The 26,478-nt window shown below is 42.3% G+C and overlaps 1 protein-coding gene across 1 annotated transcript; it reads right to left on the bottom strand.

The window, feature by feature from the left end:
* Window positions 1-1,463: 1,463 nt before the first annotated feature.
* On the bottom strand, window positions 1,464-19,975 carry LOC127756236 (uncharacterized). The gene is made up of 2 exons (XM_052281632.1): window positions 19,804-19,975; window positions 1,464-2,938 (listed from the first exon to the last, which is right to left on the bottom strand). The coding sequence occupies exons 1-2, from the start codon at window positions 19,973-19,975 to the stop codon at window positions 1,464-1,466; spliced, it is 1,647 nt and encodes a 548-aa protein (XP_052137592.1).
* Between the last annotated feature and the right edge of the window lie 6,503 nt (window positions 19,976-26,478).

Genomic DNA, 26,478 nt, shown 5'->3' with positions numbered 1-26,478 from the left:
TGATCTACCGGTCTAACCGCCAATACTCGTCGCCGCCTCCTGTTGCCGAAGCTGTCTGACCGCCACGATGCCGCCTGTCTGACCGCCGATGCGCCGCCGATTAGACCGTCGAAACCCGGTGAAACACAAATCGAAGAACTCTTAAAGTAGATGACGACTTTATTGATTCTCTCTATGTTTACAAAGTGCACCAAGAGCACTCGTTACAAAAATTTCGACTAAACTCGAAACCTTAACTCAAAAGTCAACTCAATTACTCTCAAAAGCGATACCGGGAACCCTCACGCTCCCCCTCTATTTATACCCGTGGTAGGCAGCCTAAAGCCACGAACCAAACTCATACTAGGACTCCTAAACACCTTAGGAAACCCTCTAGTACAAGACACAAACTTTACATAACCAATCATATCAAATTTGTACTCCTTCCAAATTCGACTCCGCATCCCACACACACACAATACCTCCATCGTATGCCATATGGAATCTCTATCAACCACGTGTATCAACTCTAGCCTAAGTATCCCGCATGATCTTTGACCACCATGGACATCGTCTTATCCCCAAGCCGACTCCCGGTCCATCACCGCAAATACTCTCCCGAGACATCGAGTCACCTACACAAGAAATAAACAAAGAAACCATATTCCGAGACCAAGCTATCTCCAACTTGACTCATTAGTAGCAAACAACAGTATTACGTATGTGTAGTATCCATCTAGAAGCCATAATCATGAAATAATCACAGATATCCAAATAAACAACCCGAAACAGAAACCGACACAGACACTACTACAGAAAGGGTAAAAGGTGCCGGTTCGGAAACCCTAATAGGTGCCAGTTTTCCCTACCGGCACAAAGGCGGCGGCACTGATGATACTTGTCATCGGTGCCGGTTCTAGAACCGACACTTATTAGGAAATAGGTGTCGGTTTTGAACTCAAAACAAGATGAACAATCAAATGCACCATGATATCGAAGAAAGAGAGAGGGAACAACATCTCCAGCTGGCAAAGGTTGAGAATCGCGTCCTCCTGAAGCTTGCCCAATGAAGCCGGATCGATAACTTTTTGGTTTATCGCTTTGAAGAACTGGCACAACTTGATGATTGGGTCTCGGACCTTTTCTGGAAGGATATCCCTAATTGCGACCGGTAGCAGCTGCGTCATAAGAACATGGCAATCATGTGACTTCATTCCAACCAACCTCTTATCTTTCATGCTAACCAGTCTCTTAATGTTCGCACAGTAACCGGATGGGACTTTGACACCCCACAGGCATTCCAACATACTCGTTTTTTCTGCAGCACTAAGAGTGTAGCATGCCGGAGGTAGGTAGTAGCGGCCATTTCCTCTGTCCTGAGGATGCAGCTCTTTCCTGATGCCCATGTCTTCGAGATCTTTCCATGCTTGCAAAGTGTCTTTCATCTTGCCAGGTGTGTTCAACAATACCCCGAGCACGCCTTCTCACACATTCTTCTCCACGTGCATCACATCAATCGCATGACGAATATCTAGGTCTTCCCAATATGGCAAATCCCAAAAGACAGACTTCTTTTTGAATAGAGGGGTCTCACCGCTCGATGTGGATGCACATGTGCTTCCGCTCCCTTTACCGAATACAACTCTGAGATCCTTCACCTCCGCAAAGATCTCACTTTCGGTTCTGAAAATTGGACGTCCATCCATTTCCACCGTCCCATCAAAAGCATTTTTATTTCGGCGGTACAGGTGATCCCGCCTGACGAACCTCCGATGGCGCATGTACACGGGCTTCCGACAGTGATTCAGCCACTTGCCACCTGTTTGGGCCATGCACCTTACACATGCTTTCATGCCCTTCACCGTTTGGCCCGACGTGTTTCCAAGTGTTGGGTAGTCTGTTATTGTCCCTAACAAAATAGCCCGACATGTGAAGTGTTCTCGCTTGTACGCATCCCACATCCGCACGCCATCCGTCCATAGTGTATGAAGATCCTCTAACAGCGGCTTGAAGTACACATCAATATCGTTGCCAGGTTGTTTAGGCCCTTGAATCAGAAGTGGCATCATGATGTACTTACGCTTCAAACAGAGCCAGGAAGGGAGATTGTAGATAACAACAGCCACTGGCCATGTGCTATGACGACTGCTCATGTTACCAAACGGGTTCATGCCATCAGTGCTTAGTGCAATCCTCACATTTCTGATGTCGTGAGAAAGCTCTTTTTGGTACTTCCTGTCTATCTTTCTCCACTGAGACCCATCAGCTGGGTGTCGTATCATTCCATCTTTTTTACGCTCTTCGTGGTGCCAACGCATCAACTTGGCATGCTTTTTGTTCGCATACATACGTTCCAAACGGGGGATGATTGGAAAATACCAAACGACCTTCACCAGCACTCTTTTCTTATTTCCACCCTCATCATCCCCGTCTCCACACTTATAGCGGGAAGCCTTGCATACCGGGCATTGCTCCAAATCTGCAAATTCACCACGATACAGAATGCAATCATTTAGACAAGCGTGAATTTTCTGTATGTCAAGACCAAGGGGACATATAACTTTTTTGGCTTGGTACGTCGATTCTGGCAAGACATTGTCCGTAGGAAGAATTTCTTTCAAGAGCTCTAGCAACTCAGTGAAGCTCATATCGAACCATCCGTTGCTCGCCTTCAGGTGAAGCAGCGATAGGACCACTTGGAGCTTGCTGTGCTCCGCCTTACATCCATTGTAAATTGGAGTTTTGGAGTCCTTCACCATGGTTGTGAACTTGTGATATTCCCTATCATTAGTGTCAAATCTCTCCCCGTCACGCAGCATCTGATCTAGATTTGCTTCACCGTGATCAACACATGTTTGGTCCTCCTCCTCCTCGTAGCCGACATCCGCATCATGCCCGTGACAGTTGCCGGCACTTCCCTCCCCTTGCTCCTCCTCGCCAAGTGTCACGCCCGGAATTTCTATCCAAAATTCCAAACGCTTAATTGTGTGAACCCTCGTCCAGGAATCAGCCGAGGCACACAATAACAAATTGATAATAGAGTACAATTATTACTCTAATTAATAAGCGAATAAAATGTCATTACAGAGGTAGATAGTTCCTCTCAATCAATAAAGATCTAAGCAGCGAAAAATAAGATAAACGGCGCAGACGACTCCACTCCACAGGCATCTTGACCAGGGCTATACCTAATCCTCCACACCATCAGCATCACTGTAGAACTCCTCCTCTGATGAATGATTGCAAGGTGAGTATATGACATACTCAGCAAGCCACGCAGCAAATATGCAAGTGCACAGGATAACAAAGGATGGCATAGTAGGGTTTCATTTGCATAAACAGCATTAAATAAACATTTCAGAATTTAATAAAACAGTTAAGTAATAACTAAATAATATTAATCCAACGCTATACAACATACCCTGTTGCATAGGCCCAACCATTCTGAACAACCAATCCCGGCTGCACAGTTCTATCTCCAAACCAGGAATATACCATTCCAAACCAGGAGTTAATCAAATTATTACCAGTTATAGCATCTTTTATTATGATGAGAGGTGTGAGACTAATCACGAAAGACATTGTTAGACCCGCCCATAACCGCGGGCACGGCTATTCGAATAGTTTTACTCTGGCCAGAGGTGTACCACTGTACCCACAAGACACAGCCCCACAACATGTCACCATGTGCCTCAATACCACCACGGTACCTCGGAAAGGAGCTGTGACAGTACCCCTCGCACAACACAATCCACCATAGTGCACCGTTCCTGGATCATAATCACACCCTTATAAACAAGGCATGGACTCCCCAGCGACCCCCGTGGGCTTATCTCCGCCACTTCTCAGTCTGGTGCTCCGCAATGAACCATGCTATATAAAAGGTAAAGCCGTTGCCCACACTAGCTTGTGGTTGGCACGGTTAATGTTTCACAACCAAAACTCGTGAACCGGTCCTTAATTGTCATGAGCACGACCATCAAAACCATGTGCTCACAATCTACCATTAGCAAGTTTTAGTTGGCAGTTTAATTAATTAACCAATCACGATTGACCATCATGAGTTATCATCAAACCATCATTAAATAATAGTGAATTATAAGTTATCCCAAAAGTGTGCTAAAGTTTCTAAGCATGGCTAAGCAATCACATCTAATATCTAGCTGAACCAATATATAAAGCTCAACTAGTCAATTTATAATAACCCAAGGTATCAAGGAATAAAGTAATCAAGAACAAAAGGGCCATAACAAATAATAGGTTAATTCCACCCAATGACATTCGAAAATAGATGCAATAGTTGAATAGAAACAATAGCTTTAAACAGAATCAACATGCTCAAAGGGTTGTTTGGGATCTGTGTGACTTGCCTTGCTAGCCTTGGAACTCTTCAAATTCTTCTCCTGCGAAAACGAACTCTCCGGAAACGTCGGAATCTAAATAGAAAAGAGCAAAAACACCAAAACAACACATAAACAAGCATGAACAGTACATGTGGCTATTCTTAACATGTAGATCTCAATTTTAGAAAAATTTAGAGACTTGAACCAACTAAATCCGAGCTAAGATGAATTAGTTATGAATTTTCAAAGATTAAATTAGATTAAATCATTTATTTAGATTTTAATTGAATTATGACGCAATAATGAATTATTTTTGAAAAGGAAAAGGGAATTATTGCGTCAGCGGCTAGGGTTCGCGGTGGACCGGGCGCACGGCGACGGTTCACGGGAACGGACGGCCGAGATCTATCCAACCAAAACGAACGGTCGAGATCGATCGGGTCTACCGCGGCTCACGGGAAACGACGACGATGACACCTACGGGTTGCGGGTATCGCGGCGAACTCACCGGTGACCAAAACGACGGCGGACGATGATCAGACAACGTCGGCGACGAAGAAGAAGCGGCGGCAACCTTCGGCTTGACGACGACGGCGGTGCTCCGGCGGTCTACAACAACGATGGAGGGTGGATGAGGACGGTGACGCGACGGCGACCACGACGGCGGTCTTCCCAAGCGACGGCGACGACTGAAGCGACGGCGGCGCACGGCTGGAGCGACGGTGACGACGGCGTTGCGAGGGCTCACGGCGCTAGGGCTCTACGGGCGACGAGAGGCGAAGGCGAGGGTGGCGACGGGTAGCGGCGGGCTTGGGGATCCTTTTATAGGGGTTGGAAGGCGGCGGTGAAGGCCCACGGCGACCGGCGACGAGAAGGAAAGGTTAGGGTTCGGGAGAGAGAGACGAATCCGATTCGAGATCGAATCCACGAATTTCCAAACGAAATTAGCCGATGATTCCATAAGAGAAAAGGTAGAGTGGATCACGAAGATCATTTCCCCTCAATTGATTTCACCGGAAATGGAAAGGGGCGGTCGGATTTGGAAGGAGATGGCGGTGGCGCGGCGCTAGGGTTCGGGCGGCGGCGGCGGCGCGAGAAAGACGAAGCGGCGGCGGTGGCGGCGCGCGGGCGGACGCGCGCGTGGGCGACTGCTGCCGGACTGGGCCGACTGGGCCGAGGGAGAGAGAGAGAGAAAAGGTTTTGGGCCGACTTTCGGCCCAAAGCCAAAAGAGACTTTTAAAAACCTTTTTCTAATTTAAATTATTCATGAAATACAATTCCATTTATTAAAAATACTTCCTTAGCTCAATTAAATCCCAGAAAAATCTAGGAATTATAGAATTAAGCAAAGTATTTAATGAAATTTTATCTGGCCCCATTTTATATTGGAATTTATTATTTAAAATTAGATCTTCTTTTCAAGGCTTTTAAAATCAATTCTAATAATTCCAATTAAACAACAATTTACATATTTAGGTTTTTTTAGGGTGTGACAAACCTACCCCCCTTAAACAGAATCTCGTCCTCGAGATTCAGAAGAACTGGCGAACAGATGCGGATGAGCTGACTTTAATTCATCTTCTCGTTTCCAAGTTGATTCTTCTTCCGAGTGATTACTCCACTGAACTTTACAAAAATGGATAACTCGATTTCTGTTTCTTCTCTCATCTGTTTCCAAGATACGGATTGGTTTCTCAACATAGGTCAGATCCTCTTGGATTTCTATCTGTTCAAGACTAGCTTCCTCAGTAGGTACCCTTAAACACTTTTTCAATTGCGACACATGGAACACATTATGGACTCCTACTAAAGATTGAGGTAACTCCAACTGATAAGCGACCTCTCCTCTTCTACTGACAATCATGTAAGGTCCCACGAAACGCGGTGCCAATTTTCCTTTAGTGTGGAAGCGATGAACTCCTCGAAGAGGCGTGACACGAAGGTACACATAATCTCCTTCTTCAAAACTCAAATCTCTGCGGCGATTGTCGGCATAACTCTTATGACGAGACTGAGCCACACGCAATCTTTCTTGAATGATTTTCACCTTTTCTTCTGCTTCCCTCAGGATATCAGTCCCGAAAACCTGACGTTCTCCCGTTTGATCCCACAAAAGCGGAGTGCGGCACTTTCGACCATACAGTGCTTCGTAAGGGGCCATTTGGAGACTAGCTTGATAACTGTTGTTGTACGAGAATTCCGCATAAGGTAGATTCTTATCCCAACTTCCACCAAAGTCTAAAGCACAAGCTCTCAACATGTCTTCCAAAATCTGATTTACCCTTTCGGTTTGTCCGTCTGTCTGCGGATGATAAGCAGTACTAAAGTTCAGCTTAGAACCCATCTCTTCCTGAAGCTTCTTCCAAAACTGTGAAGTAAACTGACTACCTCGATCAGACACTATTTTCTTAGGGACGCCATGCAAGCACACAATCCTTGCCATATACAATTCCGCCAACCGACTTCCGGAATATGTTGTCTTTACTGGGACGAAATGAGCCACTTTAGTAAGTTTGTCGACTATCACCCAAATAGAGTCGTGTCCTTATGACGTTCTGGGTAGACCAGTGATGAAATCCATACCGATTTCCTCCCACTTCCATTCTGGTATCTTCAAAGGCTGCAACAAACCGGCGGGTTTCTGATGTTCTGCCTTGACTCGCTGACAAACATCACATACTGCTACGTATTCTGCGATTTCACGCTTCATACTTGCCCACCAAAATCTTTCCTTGATATCCTGGTACATCTTGGTACTACTAGGGTGAATGGAGTATAAAGTATCATGAGCTTCTTTCAGAATTGCATCTTTTAAATCTTTGTTGTCGGGGACACAGATTCTCTCGCCCAACCATACAGCTCCTTGCTCATCTTCCAAGAAACCGATAGCTTTTCCTCTTCTCATATTCTTCTTGATTTCTTGAATATCGGGATCATTAATTTGGGCTTCTCTAACCTGATCGATTAGAGTGGGCTTTGCTTCTAAGGCTGCAACGAAACCTCTACTGACAATTCCCAAATTTAATCTTTCAAATTCCTTGCATAACTCAAATGGCAACTGTCGTCCTTCCGTAGCATTGCAATAGCCTTTCCTGCTAAGAGCGTCTGCTACAACATTAGCCTTTCCCGGGTGATAATGAATTCCCATGTCATAATCCTTAATTAATTCCAACCATCTCCGTTGTCTCATGTTCAGATCTGGCTGAGTAAAGATATACTTTAAACTCTTGTGATCGGTGTACACCTCTGTACGAGTACCGAAAAGATAATGACGCCAAATCTTCAATGCATGAACCACTGCAGCTAACTCAAGATCATGAGTAGGGTAGTTCTTCTCATGCGGACGTAACTGACGAGATGCATAGGCAACCACCTTCCCATCTTGCATCAGAACACAACCTAAGCCAAGCTTAGATGCATCGCAATACACTTGGAAACCCTTCTTTGGATCAGGTAAAATCAAAATAGGAGCTGATATTAAGCGATTCTTCAACTCTTGAAAACTCTGCTCACATTCTTCTGACCACTTATACTTTAAATCTTTTTGAAGCAGTCGTGTCATGGGCTTGGCAATCTTGGAGAAATTCTCTATGAATCGCCGGTAATATCCTGCGAGACCTAGGAAACTGCGAATCTCTGAAACTGTCTTGGGTTGTTTCCAGTTGGTTACGGATTCCACATTACTAGGATCAACGGCAACTCCTCCGGCTGAGATGACGTGACCAAGGAACTTCACTTCAGACAACCAAAATTCACACTTGCTAAACTTGGCATACAGTTGATGTTCTCGTAGCTTCTCTACTGCAAGGCGAAGATGTTCTTCATGCTCTTCTTTTGTTCGAGAGTAGATAAGAATGTCATCAATAAAGACCACCACGAACTTGTCTAGGTATTCCATAAACACCTTATTCATCAAGTTCATGAAGAAAGCGAGGGCATTGGTAAGTCCAAAAGACATAACAGTACATTCGAACAATCCATACCTAGTGGTAAAAGCCGTCTTAGGTATATCTTCTTCTTTAATCCTCAACTGGTGATACCCTGATCGAAGATCTATCTTGGAGAAAACGGTGGCACCTTTAAGCTGATCAAACAAATCATCAATTCTGGGCAGCGGGTACTTATTCTTGATAGTCACATCATTTAGTGCACGATAGTCCACACACATCCTCTAGGTATGATCTTTCTTTTCCACAAAAATAACTGGAGCTCCTCATGGAGACGAACTTGGTCCGATGTATCCTTTCTAAAGCAAATCATCTACTTGCCTCTTGACTTCTGCTAATTCATTGGCTGCCATTCTATAAGGTCTCTTATGGATCGGAGTTGTTCCGGGTATCAGATCTATTCTGAATTCAATATCTCTCTTAGGCGGCATACCAGGTAAATCGTCTGGGAACACATCGAGGTATTCCTGTACTATGGGAATCTCTTCCAAAGCTATTTGGTTCAGACTTGACCTTAAAGACTCAGAAGACAATGCATGAACAGTTACAACTCGACCATCATTGCTGGTGAGAGTTACTTTTCTATTGGCACAGTCTATCACACCTTTATATCTGGCTAACCAGTCCATCCCTAGGATGACATCAAGGTCTTTGGATTCTAACAGGATAAGATTGGCCAGAAATGGTACTCCTTGAATTTCTATTCTGACAGAGGGGCTACGTTGCAAAGAGAGTGCTTGATTACTCGGGGTACTAACCATCAAAGGACGTCTAAGATCTTCTACTTCCATCCCATGATTTCCCGCAAAACTCATAGATAAAAATGAATGTGTAGCGCCAGAATCGAAAAGCACTGTTGCAGGAATTGAGTTAACAAGGAACGTACCCAAAATCACATCTGGAGCACCTTGAGCTTCTGCAGCAATAACATGGTTGACACGAGCCTTTGATGCTGGTGCGGTAGAGTTGCTCTGGGCAGGAACAACCTTCACGCGTCGGGGCTTCAGACACTTGTCAGAGTAATGGCCTGGTTCACCACAGTTGAAGCATACTCCGGGCTTGCTGCCTTGCTCCCTCTTGGCAGGCTGTTGTTGTGTTGGAGCTGCAACAGGACGTGGAGCTTGATTGCGGATGTTGTTGCCAGCATTGTTGTTGAAGAACTGACGCTGCGGACGAACAACAGACGAAGAACCTCCCTGTGGCATGGACTGGGGTCCTAAAGTAAAACGCGGCCTCTGATTATTCCCCTATTGTGCCTTGAAGTGAGCAATCCGGCGTTTCTTCTGCTCCATGCGGTTGTACTTGTCCTCCTGGCGAATAGCCTTATCCACTAACTTCTGGAAATCATGACAATCCCCAGTCATGAGTGGGTAAGAAAGCTCATCATTAAGTCCTTCCAAGAACCTCTCCTGGCGCTCTTCATCAGTGCACACATCTTCCGGAGCATAACGAGCCAGACGATTGAACTCGTGTAGATACTCGGTGACCGTGCGAGATCCCTGGGTGAGCGACCTGAATTCCTTCTTCTTGAGAGACACCACTCCCGATGCTATATGCGTCTTCCGGAAAGCAGCGGTGAATTCAAGCCAAGAGATAGGTTCAGCGGTAGTCCTGTTAAGGCGGAAGTGATCCCACCACTCAGAGGAAGGGCCATGCAGTTGGTGTGATGCAAATAAGACCTTCTCCTGATCAGTGCACTGAAGCAAATCCAACTTCTTCTCTATGGCGTGCAGCCAATCACCAGCTTCAACAGGATTAGTGGTGCTAGAGAAAGTGGGTGGCCACACACGAAGAAATTCTGCTAGCTTGTTCTGGGGAGGTGCATGGTTATTTCCCTGGTTCTGATGGTTCTGAAGTTGCTGCATCATCATGTTCATAAGCTGTGCCTGTTGAGCCAGGACTTGGGCAAGTGTGGGATTCTCTCCATTGTTGTTGTTGTTGTTGTTGGGGCCATTCCCGTTGCTGCGAGTGAGCACCATCTGGCATGGGCAGGAGCACAAGAAGAGAAACCGGCGAAAACTACTTAGGACAGAGAATTAATTTTTCCACTAATCTTAACTTTTATTGATCTTAACTGAGTTTCATTATTACAAAACTGAAGACTCTCACACCACTAAACTCACCAACAACCTAACACTCGAAAGCAAACAAACGCCTGCACTTACATCCCACCACTGATGTAAACCACATGCAGGACCCACACACACAACCAAACTTAAAACAAGCAAACTAACACAACGATCTAGGACAACGGTTTGACAAGGCATTCTAGGTCTTCCGGGCATCGGAGTTGATTGAAGGCTCGTTCGGCTCATCTCCATCATCCTGAGTAGCTCCCCATTCGACCTTTGAATGGGTGCGCTTCGATTCTTCTCCTTCATCATCACTTACATTGGCGACCGGAGGATCCGCTAGGGCTGGGGTAACTTCCTTCTCCACCACACGGACCTTTGGCGCCAATTGGTAGCGAGGGACGAATAGAGCTCTCTTCCTTGCGGTAAGACGAACCCTGGCCTTCTGCGGCGGTGCTTCTCCCTTCAATGTGGCTAGTTCCTTCTCCAAACGATCCACCTTGTCCTCTAGCTTGCAAATCTTTCCACGATTCCGGTCTTCACGATCTTGATCTGCTAGCACAACCTCCGCGCGGGTCTCATCCATAGCCCATAGCATCTCAACCAAATGCCTTATGGTAGCATCATTCTCAATCCCCTCAGTCTCAAGGTAGCTGCCACGGTCACTTCCCTGTGGTTGGCGAGGATGATAGCGATACTCAGTGTCGGCCAACTGATCTCTGTAGCGATCGCGGAGCTCTCCTATGGCGATCCTTGCCACCTCCTGACATGCATGAATGTAGTTTCCTCCTCCAGCTTCGAACATCACTGATGGGATATCTTCACTATTACTGTTCAAGGTGACTTTGACTCGGTACTTCTCTTCATCACGATCATGAGGAATCTGGGCATACAAAGGGGCAGTCCCAAATCCTATGGCAAAGGACATCGTATGCAACTCCTGGACAAATCCCTCAACACCAAACAAGTACTCAGGCTTGTAGCGCGACATCTAAAGACAAGTGAAAGGAGGGAGTTAAGACATTTATCCAATTAATAGCACAAGTTTTTGGATTAATTTGAATAAAGTTAGAAAATCCAAGTAAAAGGTAAATAAAGTAAACCAAGCTTGCAAGATAAGTTGAAACAGTTGGAAACAGGATCACAAATTTTGCACTTTTGAACAACATGTTTCAGAAGAAATAAAATAAAAGAAAGTTATAAAATCAACATGCTAAATTTATTTCATTGCAGCAAGATTAAATAAAACAGTGTTGTAAAACTTTTGCTGGTAAATGGGCCATTAGTACAGTAATAGATGTACGGTACTAATAACACAGGAATAATAAATAAATTTCTAAATGAGAACAATTAGAGGAATTATAAACTGCATGTGCCATTAGTTTGGTTTAATTTAAAGAGAAAGGGAGGAGAACAGTTCTATTTTTCCAATATTTTTAGAGGGCTTCTATGGGTAACCATTTGGCATAACCTAGGGTCAAGGAGGCTCTGATACCAACTTGTCACGCCCGGAATTTCTATCCAAAATTCCAAACGCTTACATGTGTGTGAACCCTCGTCCAGGAATCAGCCGAGGCACACAATAACAAATTGATAATAGAGTACAATTATTACTCTAATTAATAAGCGAATAAAATGTCATTACAGAGGTAGATAGTTCCTCTCAATCAATAAAGATCTATGCAGCGGAAAATAAGATAAACGGCACAGACGACTCCACTCCACAGGCATCTTGACCAGGGCTATACCTAATCCTCCACACCATCAGCATCACTGTAGAACTCCTCCTCTGATGAATGATTGCAAGGTGAGTATATGACATACTCAGCAAGCCACGCAGCAAATATGCAAGTGCACAGGATAACAAAGGATGGCATAGTAGGGTTTCATTTGCATAAACAGCATTAAATAAACATTTCAGAATTTAATAAAACAGTTAAGTAATAACTAAATAATATTAATCCAACGCTATACAACATACCCTGTTGCATAGGCCCAACCATTCTGAACAACCAATCCCGGCTGCACAGTTCTATCTCCAAACCAGGAATATACCATTCCAAACCAGGAGTTAATCAAATTATTACCAGTTATAGCATCTTTTATTATGATGAGAGATGTGAGACTAATCACGAAAGACATTGTTAGACCCGCCCATAACCGCGGGCACGGCTATTCGAATAGTTTTACTCTGGCCAGAGGTATACCACTGTACCCATAAGACACAGCCCCACAACATGTCACCATGTGCCTTAATACCACCACGGTACCTCGGAAAGAAGCTGTGACAGTACCCCTCGCACAACACAATCCACACAGCGCACCGTTCCTGGATCATAATCACCCCCTTATAAACAAGGCATGGACTCCCCAGCGACCCCCGTGGGCTTATCTCCGCCACTTCTCAGTCTGGTGCTCCGCAATGAACCATGCTATACAAAAGGTAAAGCCGTTTCCCACACTGGCTTGTGGTTGGCACGGTTAATGTTTCACAACCGAAACTCGTGAACCGGTCCTTAATTGTCATGAGCACGACCATCAAAACCATGTGCTCACAACCCACCATTAGCAAGTTTTAGTTGGCAGTTTAATTAATTAACCAATCACGATTGACCATCGTGAGTTATCATCAAACCATCATTAAATAATAGTGAATTATAAGTTATCCCAAAAGTGTGCTAAAGTTTCTAAGCATGGCTAAGCAATCACATCTAATATCTAGCTGAACCAATATATAAAGCTCAACTAGTCAATTTATAGTAACCCAAAGTACCAAGGAATAAAGTAATCAAGAACAAAAGGGCCATAACAAATAATAGGTTAATTCCACCCAATGACATTCGAAAATAGATGCAATAGTTGAATAGAAACAATAGCTTTAAACGGAATCAACATGCTCAAAGGGTTGTTTGGGATCTGTGTGACTTGCCTTGCTGGCCTTGGAACTCTTCAAATTCTTCTCCTGCGAAAACGAACTCTCCGGAAACGTCGGAATCTAAACAGAAAAGAGCAAAAACACCAAAACAGCACATAAACAAGCATGAACAGTACATGTGGCTATTTTTAACATGTAGATCTCAATTTTAGAAAAATTTGGAGACTTGAACCAACTAAATCCGAGCTAAGATGAATTAGTTATGAATTTTCAAAGATTAAATCGGATTAAATCATTTATTTAGATTTTAATTGAATTATGACTCAATAATGAATTATTTTTGAAAAGGAAAAGGGAATTATTGCGTCAGCGGCTAGGGTTCGCGGTGGACCGGGCGCACGGTGACGGTTCACGGCAACGGACGGCCGAGATCTATCCAACCAAAACGAACGGTCAAGATCGATCGGGTCTACCGCGGCTCACGGGAAACGACGACGATGACGTCAGCGGTGACGTCACCACCGGCGGTGGCTCGGCCTCGCGTGCTCGCCGGCAAACGACTGCACGGCGGCAGAAACAGATGGCACCTACGGGTTGCGGGCATCGCGGCGAACTCACCGGTGACCAAAACGACGGCGAACGATGATCGGACAACGTCGGCGACGAAGAAGAAGCGGCGGCGACCTTCGGCTTGACGACGACGGCGGTGCTCCGGCGGTCTACAACAACGATGGAGGGGCGGACGAGGACAGCGACGCGACGGCGACCACGACGGAGGTCTTCCCGAGCGACGGCGACGACTGGAGCAACGGCGGCGCACGGCTGGAGCGACGGCGACGACGGCGGCGCGAGGGCTCACGGCGCTAGGGCTCTACGGGCGACGAGAGGCGAAGGCGAGGGTGGCGACGGGTAACGGCGGGCTTGGGGATCCTTTTATAGGGGTTGGAAGGCGGCGGCGAAGGCCCACGGCGACCGGCGACGAGAAGGAAAGGTTAGGGTTCGGGAGAGAGAGACGAATCCGATTCGAGATCGAATCCACGAATTTCCAAACGAAATTAGCCGATGATTCCATAAGAGAAAAGGTAGAGTGGATCACGAAGATCATTTCCCCTCAATTGATTTCACCGGAAACGGAAAGGGGCGGCCGGATTTGGAAGGAGACGGCGGCGGCGCGGCGCTAGGGTTTGGGCAGCGGCGGCGGCGAGAGGAAGACGAAGACTGACAGGTGGGCCCCACCTGTCAGGGGGCGGACGCGCGCGCGGGCGGCTACTACCGGACTGGGCCGACTGGGCCGAGGGAGAGAGAGAGAGAAAAGGTTTAGGGCCGACTTTCGGCCCAAAGCCAAAAGAGACTTTTAAAAACCTTTTTCTAATTTAAATTATTCATGAAATACAATTCCATTTATTAAAAATACTTCCTTAGCTCAATTAAATCCCAGAAAAATCTAGGAATTATAGAATTAAGCAAAGTATTTAATGAAATTTTATCTGGCCCCATTTTATATTGGAATTTATTATTTAAAATTAGATCTTCTTTTCAAGGCTTTTAAAATCAATTCTAATAATTCCAATTAAACAACAATTTATATGTCTTGTGGGTGGAATTAACCTATTATTTGTTATGGCCCTTTTGTTCTTGATTACTTTATTCCTTGATACCTTGGGTTATTATAAATTGACTAGTTGAGCTTTATATATTGGTTCAGCTAGATATTAGATGTGATTGCCTAGCCATGCTTAGAAACTTTAGCACACTTTTGGGATAACTTATAATTCACTATTATTTAATGATGGTTTGATGATAACTCACGATGGTCAATCGTGATTGGTTAATTAATTAAACTGCCAACTAAAACTTGCTAATGGTGGGTTGTGAGCACATGGTTTTGATGGTCGTGCTCATGACAATTAAGGACCGGTTCACGAGTTTCGGTTGTGAAACATTAACCGTGCCAACCACAAGCCAGTGTGGGCAACGGCTTTACCTTTTGTATAGCATGGTTCATTGCGGAGCACCAGACTGAGAAGTGGCGGAGATAAGACCACGGGGGTCGCTGGGGAGTCCATGCCTTGTTTATAAGGGAGTGATTATGATCCAGGAACGGTGCGCTGTGGTGGATTGTGTTGTGCGAGGGGTACTGTCACAGCTCCTTTCCGAGGTACCGTGGTGGTATTAAGGCACATGGTGACATGTTGTGGGGCTGTGTCTTATGGGTACAGTGGTACACCTCTGGCCAGAGTAAAACTATTCGAATAGCCGTGCCCGCGGTTATGGGCAGGTCTAACAATGTCTTTCGTGATTAGTCTCACACCTCTCATCATAATAAAAGATGCTATAACTGGTAATAATTTGATTAACTCCTGGTTCGGAATGGTATATTCCTGGTTTGGAGATAGAACTGTGCAGCGGGGATTGGTTGTTCAGAATGGTTGGGCCTATGCAACAGGGTATGTTGTATAGCGTTGGATTAATATTATTTAGTTATTACTTAACTGTTTTATTAAATTCTGAAATGTTTATTTAATGCTGTTTATGCAAATGAAACCCTACTATGCCATCCTTTGTTATCCTGTGCACTTGCATATTTGCTGTGTGGCTTGCTGAGTATGTCATATACTCACCTTGTAATCATTCATCAGAGGAGGAGTTCTACAGTGATGCTGATGGTGTGGAGGATTAGGTGTAGCCCTGGTCAAGATGCCTGTGGAGTGGAGTCGTCTGCGCCGTTTATCTTATTTTCCGCTGCTTAGATCTTTATTGATTGAGAGGAACTATCTACCTCTGTAATGACATTTTATTCGCTTATTAATTAGAGTAATAATTGTACTCTATTATCAATTTGTTATTGTGTGCCTCGGTTGATTCCTGGACGAGGGTTCACACACATGTAAGCGTTTGGAATTTTGGATAGAAATTCCGGGCGTGACAGATGGAGTATAAGTTCTGCTGTCGGAACAAAGGTGCCGGTTCTAGACCCAAAACCGGCACCTTTGTCTTCCCAACTGGCACCTTTGTGTAGGGCATGAAAAGCACTATTGGAAGAAAGGTGCCGGTTATAGACCAAAAACCGGCATCTTTATGTGGGGCATGAAAAGCACTATTGGAACAAAGGTGCCGGTTCTAGACCCAAAACCGGCACCTTTGAATTCCCAACCGGCACCTTTGTGTAGGGCATGAAAAGTGCTATTAGAAGAAAGGTGCCGGTTCTAGACCAAAAACCGGCACCTTTGTCTTGTCATACAAAAAAACCGGCACCTATGTGTGGGGCCCACCAACGGCTAGTGTGGGAGGGAGAATATTAAAGGTGCCGGTTTTGGATCGAGAACCGGCACCTTTGACTTGTAATACCAAGAACCGGCACCTTTGTCTTAAAACCGGCACCTATGTGTGGGGCCCGCCAACGGCTAGTGTGGGAGGGAGAAAATTAAAGGTGCCGGTTTTGGGTCTAGAACCGGCACCTTTCTCGGACACAGGTTTTAGGTGTCGGTTTTATTAAAAACCGGCACCTATTTAGAGATAAAGGTGCCGGTTTTTGAATATGTGGTGCGTAGGGATGGGCTCATGGGCAGGGAAGGCATTATAGGTGTCGGTTTTTGGTGTGCCGGCATCTATAGTGGCGACACCTATTTGCCTTTTTGTAGTAGTGAGAGTCGGCCGGTCAATCCACGGGCTGCGCCGGTCTGACCGCACGATACACGCCGGTCTGACCGGCACACACTGCCCGGTCTGACCGGTCCACATAAAATAATAGAACCTGCGATTCGCCTGTAAATCCATTCATCTCCAAAACCACTTCGTGAATAAATTCTAAATAAAAAAAATCAATAATCTCTAATACCAATTGTTCATCACAAAATAATAATCAAAAACACCTTTGATTTTACAGTTGTGTCTAATAATCTGGCCTTCCACTTAGCTAATCCCATTTGTCCTTTTTTTTTCTATGAGCTAATCTACACGTTTTAATGGTGTAATATGGGCTTTGGAAATTTTCCGTTAATTATATCAGCATATATATTTTTTATACAAAGTAATTTACATCCAAATGCTAGGCAAGCTGATATACCAGAAAAAACTTGCTATATATATAAGCTGATCTATCGTCTATGGTCAGATGATTATAAGTGGTGTAATTGTGCACTGAACCTACCTGCAGGGTTCAATTCAAATACTATATCAGAGGCAAATTATGCCTGTAAAATTTGAAGACCGATACTAATTAACATTTTATGGACGATTGAATGATCCTGCCAGGACAACAAATAATTTAATTACACATATACGGTTGACAGTACCATGTCATGGAGGAAAATTCACCAAAGAAAATTTGGGACAAGTTGACAACCCTATATATGTGCGACGTCGCAGACTATAGTCAAATCCAACTTGCTTAGATCCATAACAAACTAATTGAAAACATCCATGTGCTTCCTAAGATCTGACTTCTCGCATCACAAATCATACAATTGTTGTTTGAGATACAACTTATTAGCTATCTAAGCAAGTTGGATGTGCAAATGGATGACGAAAACAATGCCATAATTCTTTTGAGCTCACATCCACCGTCTTATAAGCATGTGGTGAGTACTTTGACGTACGACAAGGATACAGTCAAGACTGAGGAAACTGTTTCGGCGTTGCTTGCACAATATTTGAGGAGATCAAAGAAAGGCAAGGCAACGGAAACTTTCCAGGTTGAGGGTTTGCTAGTCAAGGCAGGGCATGATCATGAAGTGGATACATTCAAGAGCAAGGAGAAGGGGCACGTTGCTATACGTGTCATGACTTTGCGGCTGCCGGTGAAGACAGACTGTGAGTCGTTGTAACTCTGAGATACTGTAATATGCTGGATCGGGGAGGATCGCCCGTAATTAGTGCCCTATAGATATACGCTATGGCTGAACTCCGTTATCAAATACCGTGTCTCGGTGTCGTTGTCGTGTTTGGATCTCATATAACGTTTCTTCCGCGTTTAGCTACCGATGTTGATTCCGGGCTGGTTTTCTAACTGTCTTAATGGATGATTCATTCCTCGGGAACATATCCTATGCACAAGAGCTTCCCGTGCACACCAACTAGCAAATGTCACGAAAAATTATACAAAAAATTGTACGCACACTTCGAATAGTATTACACATACATGTAAAATTTTATCTTCAAATTCATTATATTTTAGCCGTAAAAAAAAGATAAAATTCTGACAGATTTTTACCCTAAAAACTGTAGATTTTTCACACTTTTGTTACGGCTAAAACATAATGAATTTGAATATGATATTTTGTAGTTATGTGTAATACTAATAGGAATAAATGTCCAATTTTTTGTATTATTTTTCGTGACATTTGTTAATTGGTGCGCACGGAAAGCTTGTGTGCTTAGTATATGTTCCCTCATTCCTCAACGCATAATATATGACCATGGCTAGTCTTGCTTCTTTGTGTAATCAGATTCTCCCTGGTTCCCATTTATTGATTCTCCTTTTCTATCAAGAACCATTTAGTTGCAAGCAAAACTATCTTAGGCAAAGCATAGTAAGATGCATGGAGATGGGCACTTATACTGTACTGCAATTAAAAGTTCCAAAAAAGATTTGGATTATCATAGCATGAGTGATGTCAGCTATGAAACTCGTGAAAATGAAGAACGCCAAAATACACCGCAGAAAGAAAATAAAAATGCCTAATTTCGTAACAACACAAGCAAGAGAGGAAAAAAAAAACCCATTTGATGGGTTTGTGGGTGCGCTGGTTTGCATGTTAGAAAATGGACACGTTGATGACAATGCAGGGAGTTGACAGTTGACTCTCTGCTGGTTGGTACAGATCACTGAACACATGAAAATTTCAGCATATCCTACGAGCCTATGAAATCATCGTATGAGCCCAGGTAACTGAGGGGACAGTTTCTTGGGATAGCTATGGCCATTGTTGAGACAAAATAAGGCTGTGTTTAGATCCAAAGTTTGGATCCAAACTTCAGTCCTTTTCCATCACATCAACCTGTCATACACACACAGCTTTTCAGTCACATCATCTCTAATTTTAACCAAAATTCAAACTTTGCGCTGAACTAAACACAGCCTAAGAGAGCCATGTTCCTCTTCTCGATGCCCCTCATTCCAGAGTCACTGACGGACGACAGATATATACATGCACACCATGCTAGTCGGAATTAACTATCGTGTCCTTCTCAAAGATAGCATAGCACCTCCACGAGGTAGAGTCTATAAGAGCTCAAGTGTACAGCTGGTTGGTGAAATATGAATATGCATGGCTGCAATACTGCACGAACATAATGTTTTCCTGACCCCAGTCCTCTAGGATGTATTGACCTATGTATTTTTGGGGTAGTGTTACCTTTTGTACCAATTAGCAACCGAATAAACATTAATTGATGAAAGAATTAGCAACACAATGTTGAGGAAAACCCAACTTAATTATGGCGGATCACACTTTTGAAGCCGCGCCATCGCACCATCCTGGGTGAAGCTAAACAACAACTAAAACGCAAAACACAAGGCCAGGTTCTTGACAACCACCAGCAGCCTCAGGTTTTCTTGCATCAACATCTCCTCACAGCAGACACACTCTTGATCTTCATTAGCCACAGCTTCTTGTCTTCCGTCTTCAGCTTCAGCTTGCCTTGAATCACGTTCCCAGCTGATTTGGCCCCAGCCGCCATCCATGGCTTGAGGAAGACATCATTTGCTTCCTGCTTTAACGGGTGGATGCCGATGCTTCTCTTCTCTATGCCTCTCATTCCTTAGTCATGCCCAGATGTAGGCCAAGCCAACGAGATTGTCTAACAAAGAGCATCAATGTCCTTTGAGGTGTCTGTGCAGTTCTTATGTACAGCAGAAAAGGTGAATATGAATAGGACGATTGGTTGAAGCAATTCAATGGTACTACTGCATGCGTGATCACTGGTATTTACTGGACAATAACTGCATCTGCAACCCTTAATATACTACATCTATCTTCCACGAAACATTGACTGCAACTGTAGAGGGTTGAACGTTGAATGCAATATGAAAGTTTATTAATGTAATTTTAGTGCTACAATTGGACTCACTCCATTTCATATTATAAATCGTTTGACTTTTTTCTTAGTCAAACTTATTTAAGTACATTCTTCTAAAACCACCCATGATCGACTAGGATTTTGATCATGTACATATTGATAAACAAAATAGCTTTCGATACATATATCTAGGTTTTTACATAAAATATTACATATAAGTAAATTAGAACAGGTTTTAGGAGCCGATAGACCAAACTTACTATGACACTCTCTACAAATTGAAAAACCATACACAAGATAAAATAAAACAACAAAACAATATAGGCGTTGCCTGAGAGTAGATCGACCTAGAATGAGGACTCGTCAGCGCCGAATAAATCTTTTCCTTCCTACGCCTCCTCAAGGAAAGAATCGATCATTTGAAATCCATAGTTTTGTGATACTTTACCTTAAATATATAGTTTTGTGGTAATTTTGGTGTTAAATTTATAGTTTTGTAATACATCATCTTAAATATGTATTTTTATGTTAACTAGGAAGGTAGCCCGCGCATATGCGCGGGCATGTGCGTAAAATTTTTTTTATGAATGTCCATGTGTGGATGGTTTTCTATCAAAAATACTCTTTCACTTTATCATAAACTAAAATTAAACTTATTCGATGTGCTTTGAACGCTGGTTACTTGCAACATATAAATTGAACTATAATTACTTTAAACCGTGTTGCTTGTAATTCATGAGAAAATTTTGTGTCGAAACAATAGATGTGTTCCCTATGAATGTCTAATTTTTTTTTGTTAGATTCTGTTTGAAATTTTAAATATATTTATTTTATTAGTCTTGCTAAAATGTTTGAATATTTCTATTTAGAATGGGTTATAAAGCCAACAAAAACAAAGTTTAAATTAGATAAATTTTATTCAATTTTCATTTATTTTTATCTCCATTTTTTTGGATAAATCCACATGAAGCATCTTTGAAATGCTTTGATCTCTGTAAGTCGGAATGAAAATATATGTGGGTTGATCCTACAACCTTCCATGGGGTAAAGGAATCAATTCTAAATTATCTCGCTCCAATTAAGTAAGAAAAATTAAAATAGATGTCGTAATATTTTCTTAGCAAATTACCACTAAACTGAAGTGTCATGTAATAATTGCATGTTTCTAGATTGTTTTATGCTACATGTCACAAATTCACGATGTACTGTAGCAAGTTTTACCCAAAAAAAGGATATGGTCTTTTAATTCCTATCTCTAATTGGCTTATATATTGCTGAGGCCACATCATGGTTGTTTCACTCTTAAGATTCCTTGGTGCAACCAACGTGCCTAGTACAATCAGTATGTTGTTCAACTGGCCACGTGACTTCATAGATCATATATATAATTTAGAAGCTATGATCATTTTATGATTATTATTTATCTCCTAAAGTGATCATTTATTGATAAAAGCATCAATATCAAAATGTATGGGTAAATAGCTCCTATATACAAGCTGAGAAAAAGTTGCTACGGGACATTAAAAACATGTAATTGGCCGGGGACACCACAAGAACGCTTATCTGTTGTGGCACACCAAAAAAACTGGTAGTTAGCTACTGGAGGCCCGCGATATTATTTTATAATATCCAAAGGAAATGCAGAGAGAAACAATAACAAAAGTATGACTTTTCCCCTGCCTACCAAGTCTGGCTTGCAAACACCTTTGACGCAGCAACCGCACCCGTCGCCGGTGAGGTGGCTCCCTAGAGAGGGTGGGAGGGGGTCAAGGAGGGCCCGTGCGCCTGGGCTTGTGGCCGCATGTCATTTCCACACTTGTCGCTACTACAGTGTGAGGGCTATGCCGACGCCGATGCTCTGCCACACACCACGCTTGGGGTGAGCACAACGTGGACCACCTCTTGATTCATGTCGAGCAGGGCGCCGCAGAGCGCAGGCTATTGTTGTCGATCTCGGAGTCGTGCCACACCACGCTGCCATACCCTCCATCGCCCATGTCGTGACTACCATGGCATCAGAGCGATATGCGAGCCGCACATGGCAGGAAGGAGCAAAATCATACTTTCGCGATTGTTTCTCTCCCCTTTTCCTTTGGATATAACAAAATAATGCCACGGGTATCTAGCAGCCAATTACCAGTTTTTACGGCATCCCATAGCATATATACGTTCTTGTAGTGTCTCTTAGCTAATTATACTTTTTTTGGATGTCCTGTTGCCAATTTTACCCTTTATTGAGAAGAGGGTTCAATATAGATGTGGGTTCATAATGTAATTTGTTGTTAGCAGTTAAATATAGTCAATATGGGCATTAAGTTATTGTTTTCACTTAGAAAAATAATAGCTGGTTACACCTAATAGGTGGAGATTCGTTTGTGGTCTTTTCTTTGCCCATAAAAATAATTTTAATTTTAATTATCATAGAGATATAAAAAGCTGAGAAAAGTAATATCGCACACCGCATGGCAACGAGGATGGAGGTAGGGTTGAGATGCTTGTTTTTTTTAGAAAAAAATTGATTGATTTGACGATCTAAAATAATGTGTTGATGTTTAAGTAAAAAACCGATGGTTGGATGTTATTTTTTTCTTAGATTTATTAGGTTTTTTTTCTAAATTAAGTGAGACAAATAGCAGCTTAGCAAAATACCCATAGGGAAGGAGAGGAAGGAGAGGAAGGGAAGATGGTTTGGGATGTTTTTTATTAAAAAAAATTAGATACAATAACGATGTAAAATAATGTGTGAATCGATTTAAGTGGAAAACAATGGATGGATGTTTCTCTAATTTAAGAATGTCATACAACTATTTAGAAATATTTATAAGATGTTTAATGCACTTTAACACCTATTTTTGAGATTATTTTCTATAAAGTTAATTTTAATTTTAACTGTGATAGGCATAAAAAACAGATAGGAAGAGGGAGCCTACAAATTGATCCCTCTAGCGTGGTGGACTGTATGGGGGACGTGGGTGGTTTTGGTTTTCTAAGATAGATCGTCTAACAATAATGGATCCACCGATTGAAATAAAAATCGACGGTTAGATTTATCTATTTTATTAGGGTGCCACGTGACGACTTGAGAGTAGGGTACCATGCCACGGTTTGGGACTGTTTGTAGCATGTTTAATGAACTTTTATGTAATAGATAGATAGATAGTATTACGTACATATGGTTTTTCTCTTTATCTTTTATGGCAGAAAATTATACTTTATATTTTTCTCCCGATTATAGTATGTTCCTTTTTTTACTTTATTACACAGACATTTTTTGTTCCGGTGAAGGGAAGGTAAGCTTTTTTTTTTCCGAATCATCATACTGTACTTATGATTTTTTGTTTTGCCGACGGTACTTATTTTCCCTTTTATACAGGGAAGGTATTATATATACACCTAACGATTCGTAATGAGTCCGCCAATTTAAATGAAAATCAACTATAGATATAGATATAATCTAATGGTCTAAAATGGCGCATCCACCAATTAAACCCTAAGCCTCTTTTGCAGCTTAGGGTATATATATGTTGTAGCCAAATTGAAGTGAACTGAAAAATGATTGGGAGGGGTTCATATATATAGCTGAGACAGTGAGACCAGAGCCGATGAACAATACAGAGATGAAAGAGTAATGACCCACCCTGTACCATTGCAGGATCGATGAAGTAATGAATGGAGCTAATATGTCAATATGCTTTTCACTGAAAAATAATTATGGGTCTTGATCCCACTAGGCACTAGCTATATATATTTAGGTAGTAATTAACATGTTGTTTGCTTTCGGTCATATAATGCTGTAATCAGATTGCACCAAAATGTGTAACTTTTAGCAACTACTACCTCCGTTTTTCAATATATAATACCGTTGACTTTTTACAAACATTTGATCATTCAACTTATTCAAATTTTTTGTTCATATATAAAATATTTTTAGTCCTGCTTATTTAATATTTGACGATATATAAATCAAGTCACAATAAATTAAATAATAATTATATTAACTTTTTAATAAAACGAATGATTAAACGTATCTTAAAAAGTCAACAGCATCATATATTGAAAAATAGAGGGAATAGTTTGTTCGATTGCTTAGTTATCAGAACCCACTATCTGGACTCACAACTTCTGTCATCAGGTGACAATGCCGAATTTGGCCACAATCGCATAATATTGTAGATTTATAGTGGCCATTGTACATGCATCCTGCCTTAGTTTCCCTATTTTCTGGAGTAATTGCAATCTGTGAACGTTTCACCACTAGAGAAACGATCTTTTATCTTAAGCCTCAAAACACAGATATCCCGACTAGATTAAGAATCGGTACTAAAAATGCTTTAGTACCGGTTCTAAAAGTCATAGTCCCTAGGAACATCTTTATTTTCGGTTGGTGTTACCAACCGATACAAAAAATAAATATACCTTTAATACCGGTTGGTAACATCAATCGCGGCTAATGCTGGAGGACTTTTAGTCCCGATTGATATTATCAACCGGTACTAAAGATGCCTCTATTGTTAGTTAAAAAAGAAGACATCTCTATCCTTTATATAGTAGGTGGGATAGTAACACGTGTGAGGGCTGAGGTGAGAGGTCTTGAGTTCGAATGGGAGATCTCACATTTTTTTTTGGCTTAGTGTGCATCTTTAGTACCGATTCTTTAGTCTCGATTTACCGGTCTCGGTTGCTACAACTGGCACTAAAGGGGTGTTTCAATCAGTATTAAAGATTGTTTCTCAAGCGCATTACGATCCTGAACGTGGAACTTCATAGCAACAAATCTTGGAGTTCATCAGTGCCATCCTCTGGATTTTCCTTACCTCATTTCAATTGGTAGACTATTTTGCTTCCTTGATTCCTTCAATTTTAATTTCTTTGAACAAATCTTGTATTTTACTAACCAAAATATGAAAGTAATCATTTGTTTATATCATATTGTAATGGAAATTTTTAAATCAAATCTAACCAAGATAATATTAAGCATATATAGTGACAGTTGAAGTGAATTTATTTAAATTGAACATTGCATTGGATGAAGCTCACCATGTTTCTGTATCTGGTTTAGCATATAATTTCACTTTAAACTAGGTGCATAGAAGTTAAGTTTCACTTTAAGACCAATATAAATCATCAAACATATGAAAATTTCTCATAAATTCTGAATGAAACTTCATGAAACAAGTTTCCCTTGATTCACTTTGGATTTAAAAAATTTCCCTTGACTGGTATACCAAAACCTTAAGTTTAATTGATAGGATCAATTAAACCATAGATTGTTCAGTTCCGCATATTTTTGTACTTCAATGCAGATACCTCCAATGTTGGTTAATCTACTCTACAGAAGTTATTTCTATCATGAAGTACCTACTATAAAACTTAACAAATAACTAATACTCCCTCCGTATTTTTTTATTTGACGTTTTGAACAGCTTCGACAGAATTAAGGAACCCGTGAATTGACCGTTGTCTCCTTCCCCCTTCAACCAATGGTTGGCTGGCTGACAGCATTTCATATGGCAAGGAAGTAAATTTGCATACGGCGATGGAGGAGAGCTAAACTGTGAGCGTCAGATAAAAAAAAATGTTTCTGAATTGAGCTAGAGCGTCAAATAAAAAAAAATGGAGGGAGTATCTTAGAAGGAAAACAACCCTCAGAGCCTTCTTGGAACACAAGCTTGGAGCGAAAATCAGTGTAAAACTATAGGGCTGAAAAGTTATTCAAGTTGGGCTTGGAAAGCGTTGTTGTTCAGGTGGATACGTTGCTTGTCGCATTATAATCTCCGATTGAGCCCAATCCACCCAGAAAAGAAATATCTCCTCCTGGTAATTAACACAAAGAAAGAACGGGGTAGGAGTACTAATCTGGTGTGGTTGCAGGCGAGCCTGCGGCCTCATGGTGAACCAGCAGCTGCATCAGCAAGAAACGGAGTGTACCCGACCTCACTGGAGAGGACATGGCGGACCATCGCCTATGGCGACACGGGCTCCTTGTTGTCGCCATGTGTATTCCACAGTACATTCAACGTGGCAGGTTACTTGAAGCTCTCTCTTGCAGGATTCACCAGGCAATGGCAAGATTCTGAATTCCTGATGCCACCCATTCCAAAGCAGGAATAGTTTATGCTATCCTATGGGGATGATCAGCAAAAGATTGCGATTAATTAAAAAAAATATCATCTCAAGACTTTTGTGTTCTCCAACCCCCTGTCTCTTTTTTTCTTCCAATTTAAGGGAAGTGAATAATGATC

The sequence above is a fragment of the Oryza glaberrima genome, chromosome 12 (genome assembly GCF_000147395.1).
Source record: "Oryza glaberrima chromosome 12, OglaRS2, whole genome shotgun sequence".
Classification (NCBI taxonomy): Eukaryota; Viridiplantae; Streptophyta; class Magnoliopsida; order Poales; family Poaceae; genus Oryza; species Oryza glaberrima.
Note: the sequence above shows the minus strand (reverse complement) of the source record. Positions and strands in the feature narration are given on the sequence as shown.

Coding starts and splice junctions, on each gene's coding strand:
- LOC127756236 (XM_052281632.1), bottom strand. CDS start 19,975: ATGAGAGGCATAGAGAAGAGAAGCATCGGCATCCACCCGTTAAAGCAG. Junction 2,939..19,803: donor GTGGCTAATGAAGATCAAGA/GTGTGTCTGCTG, acceptor AATTTTGGATAG/AAATTCCGGGCGTGACACTT.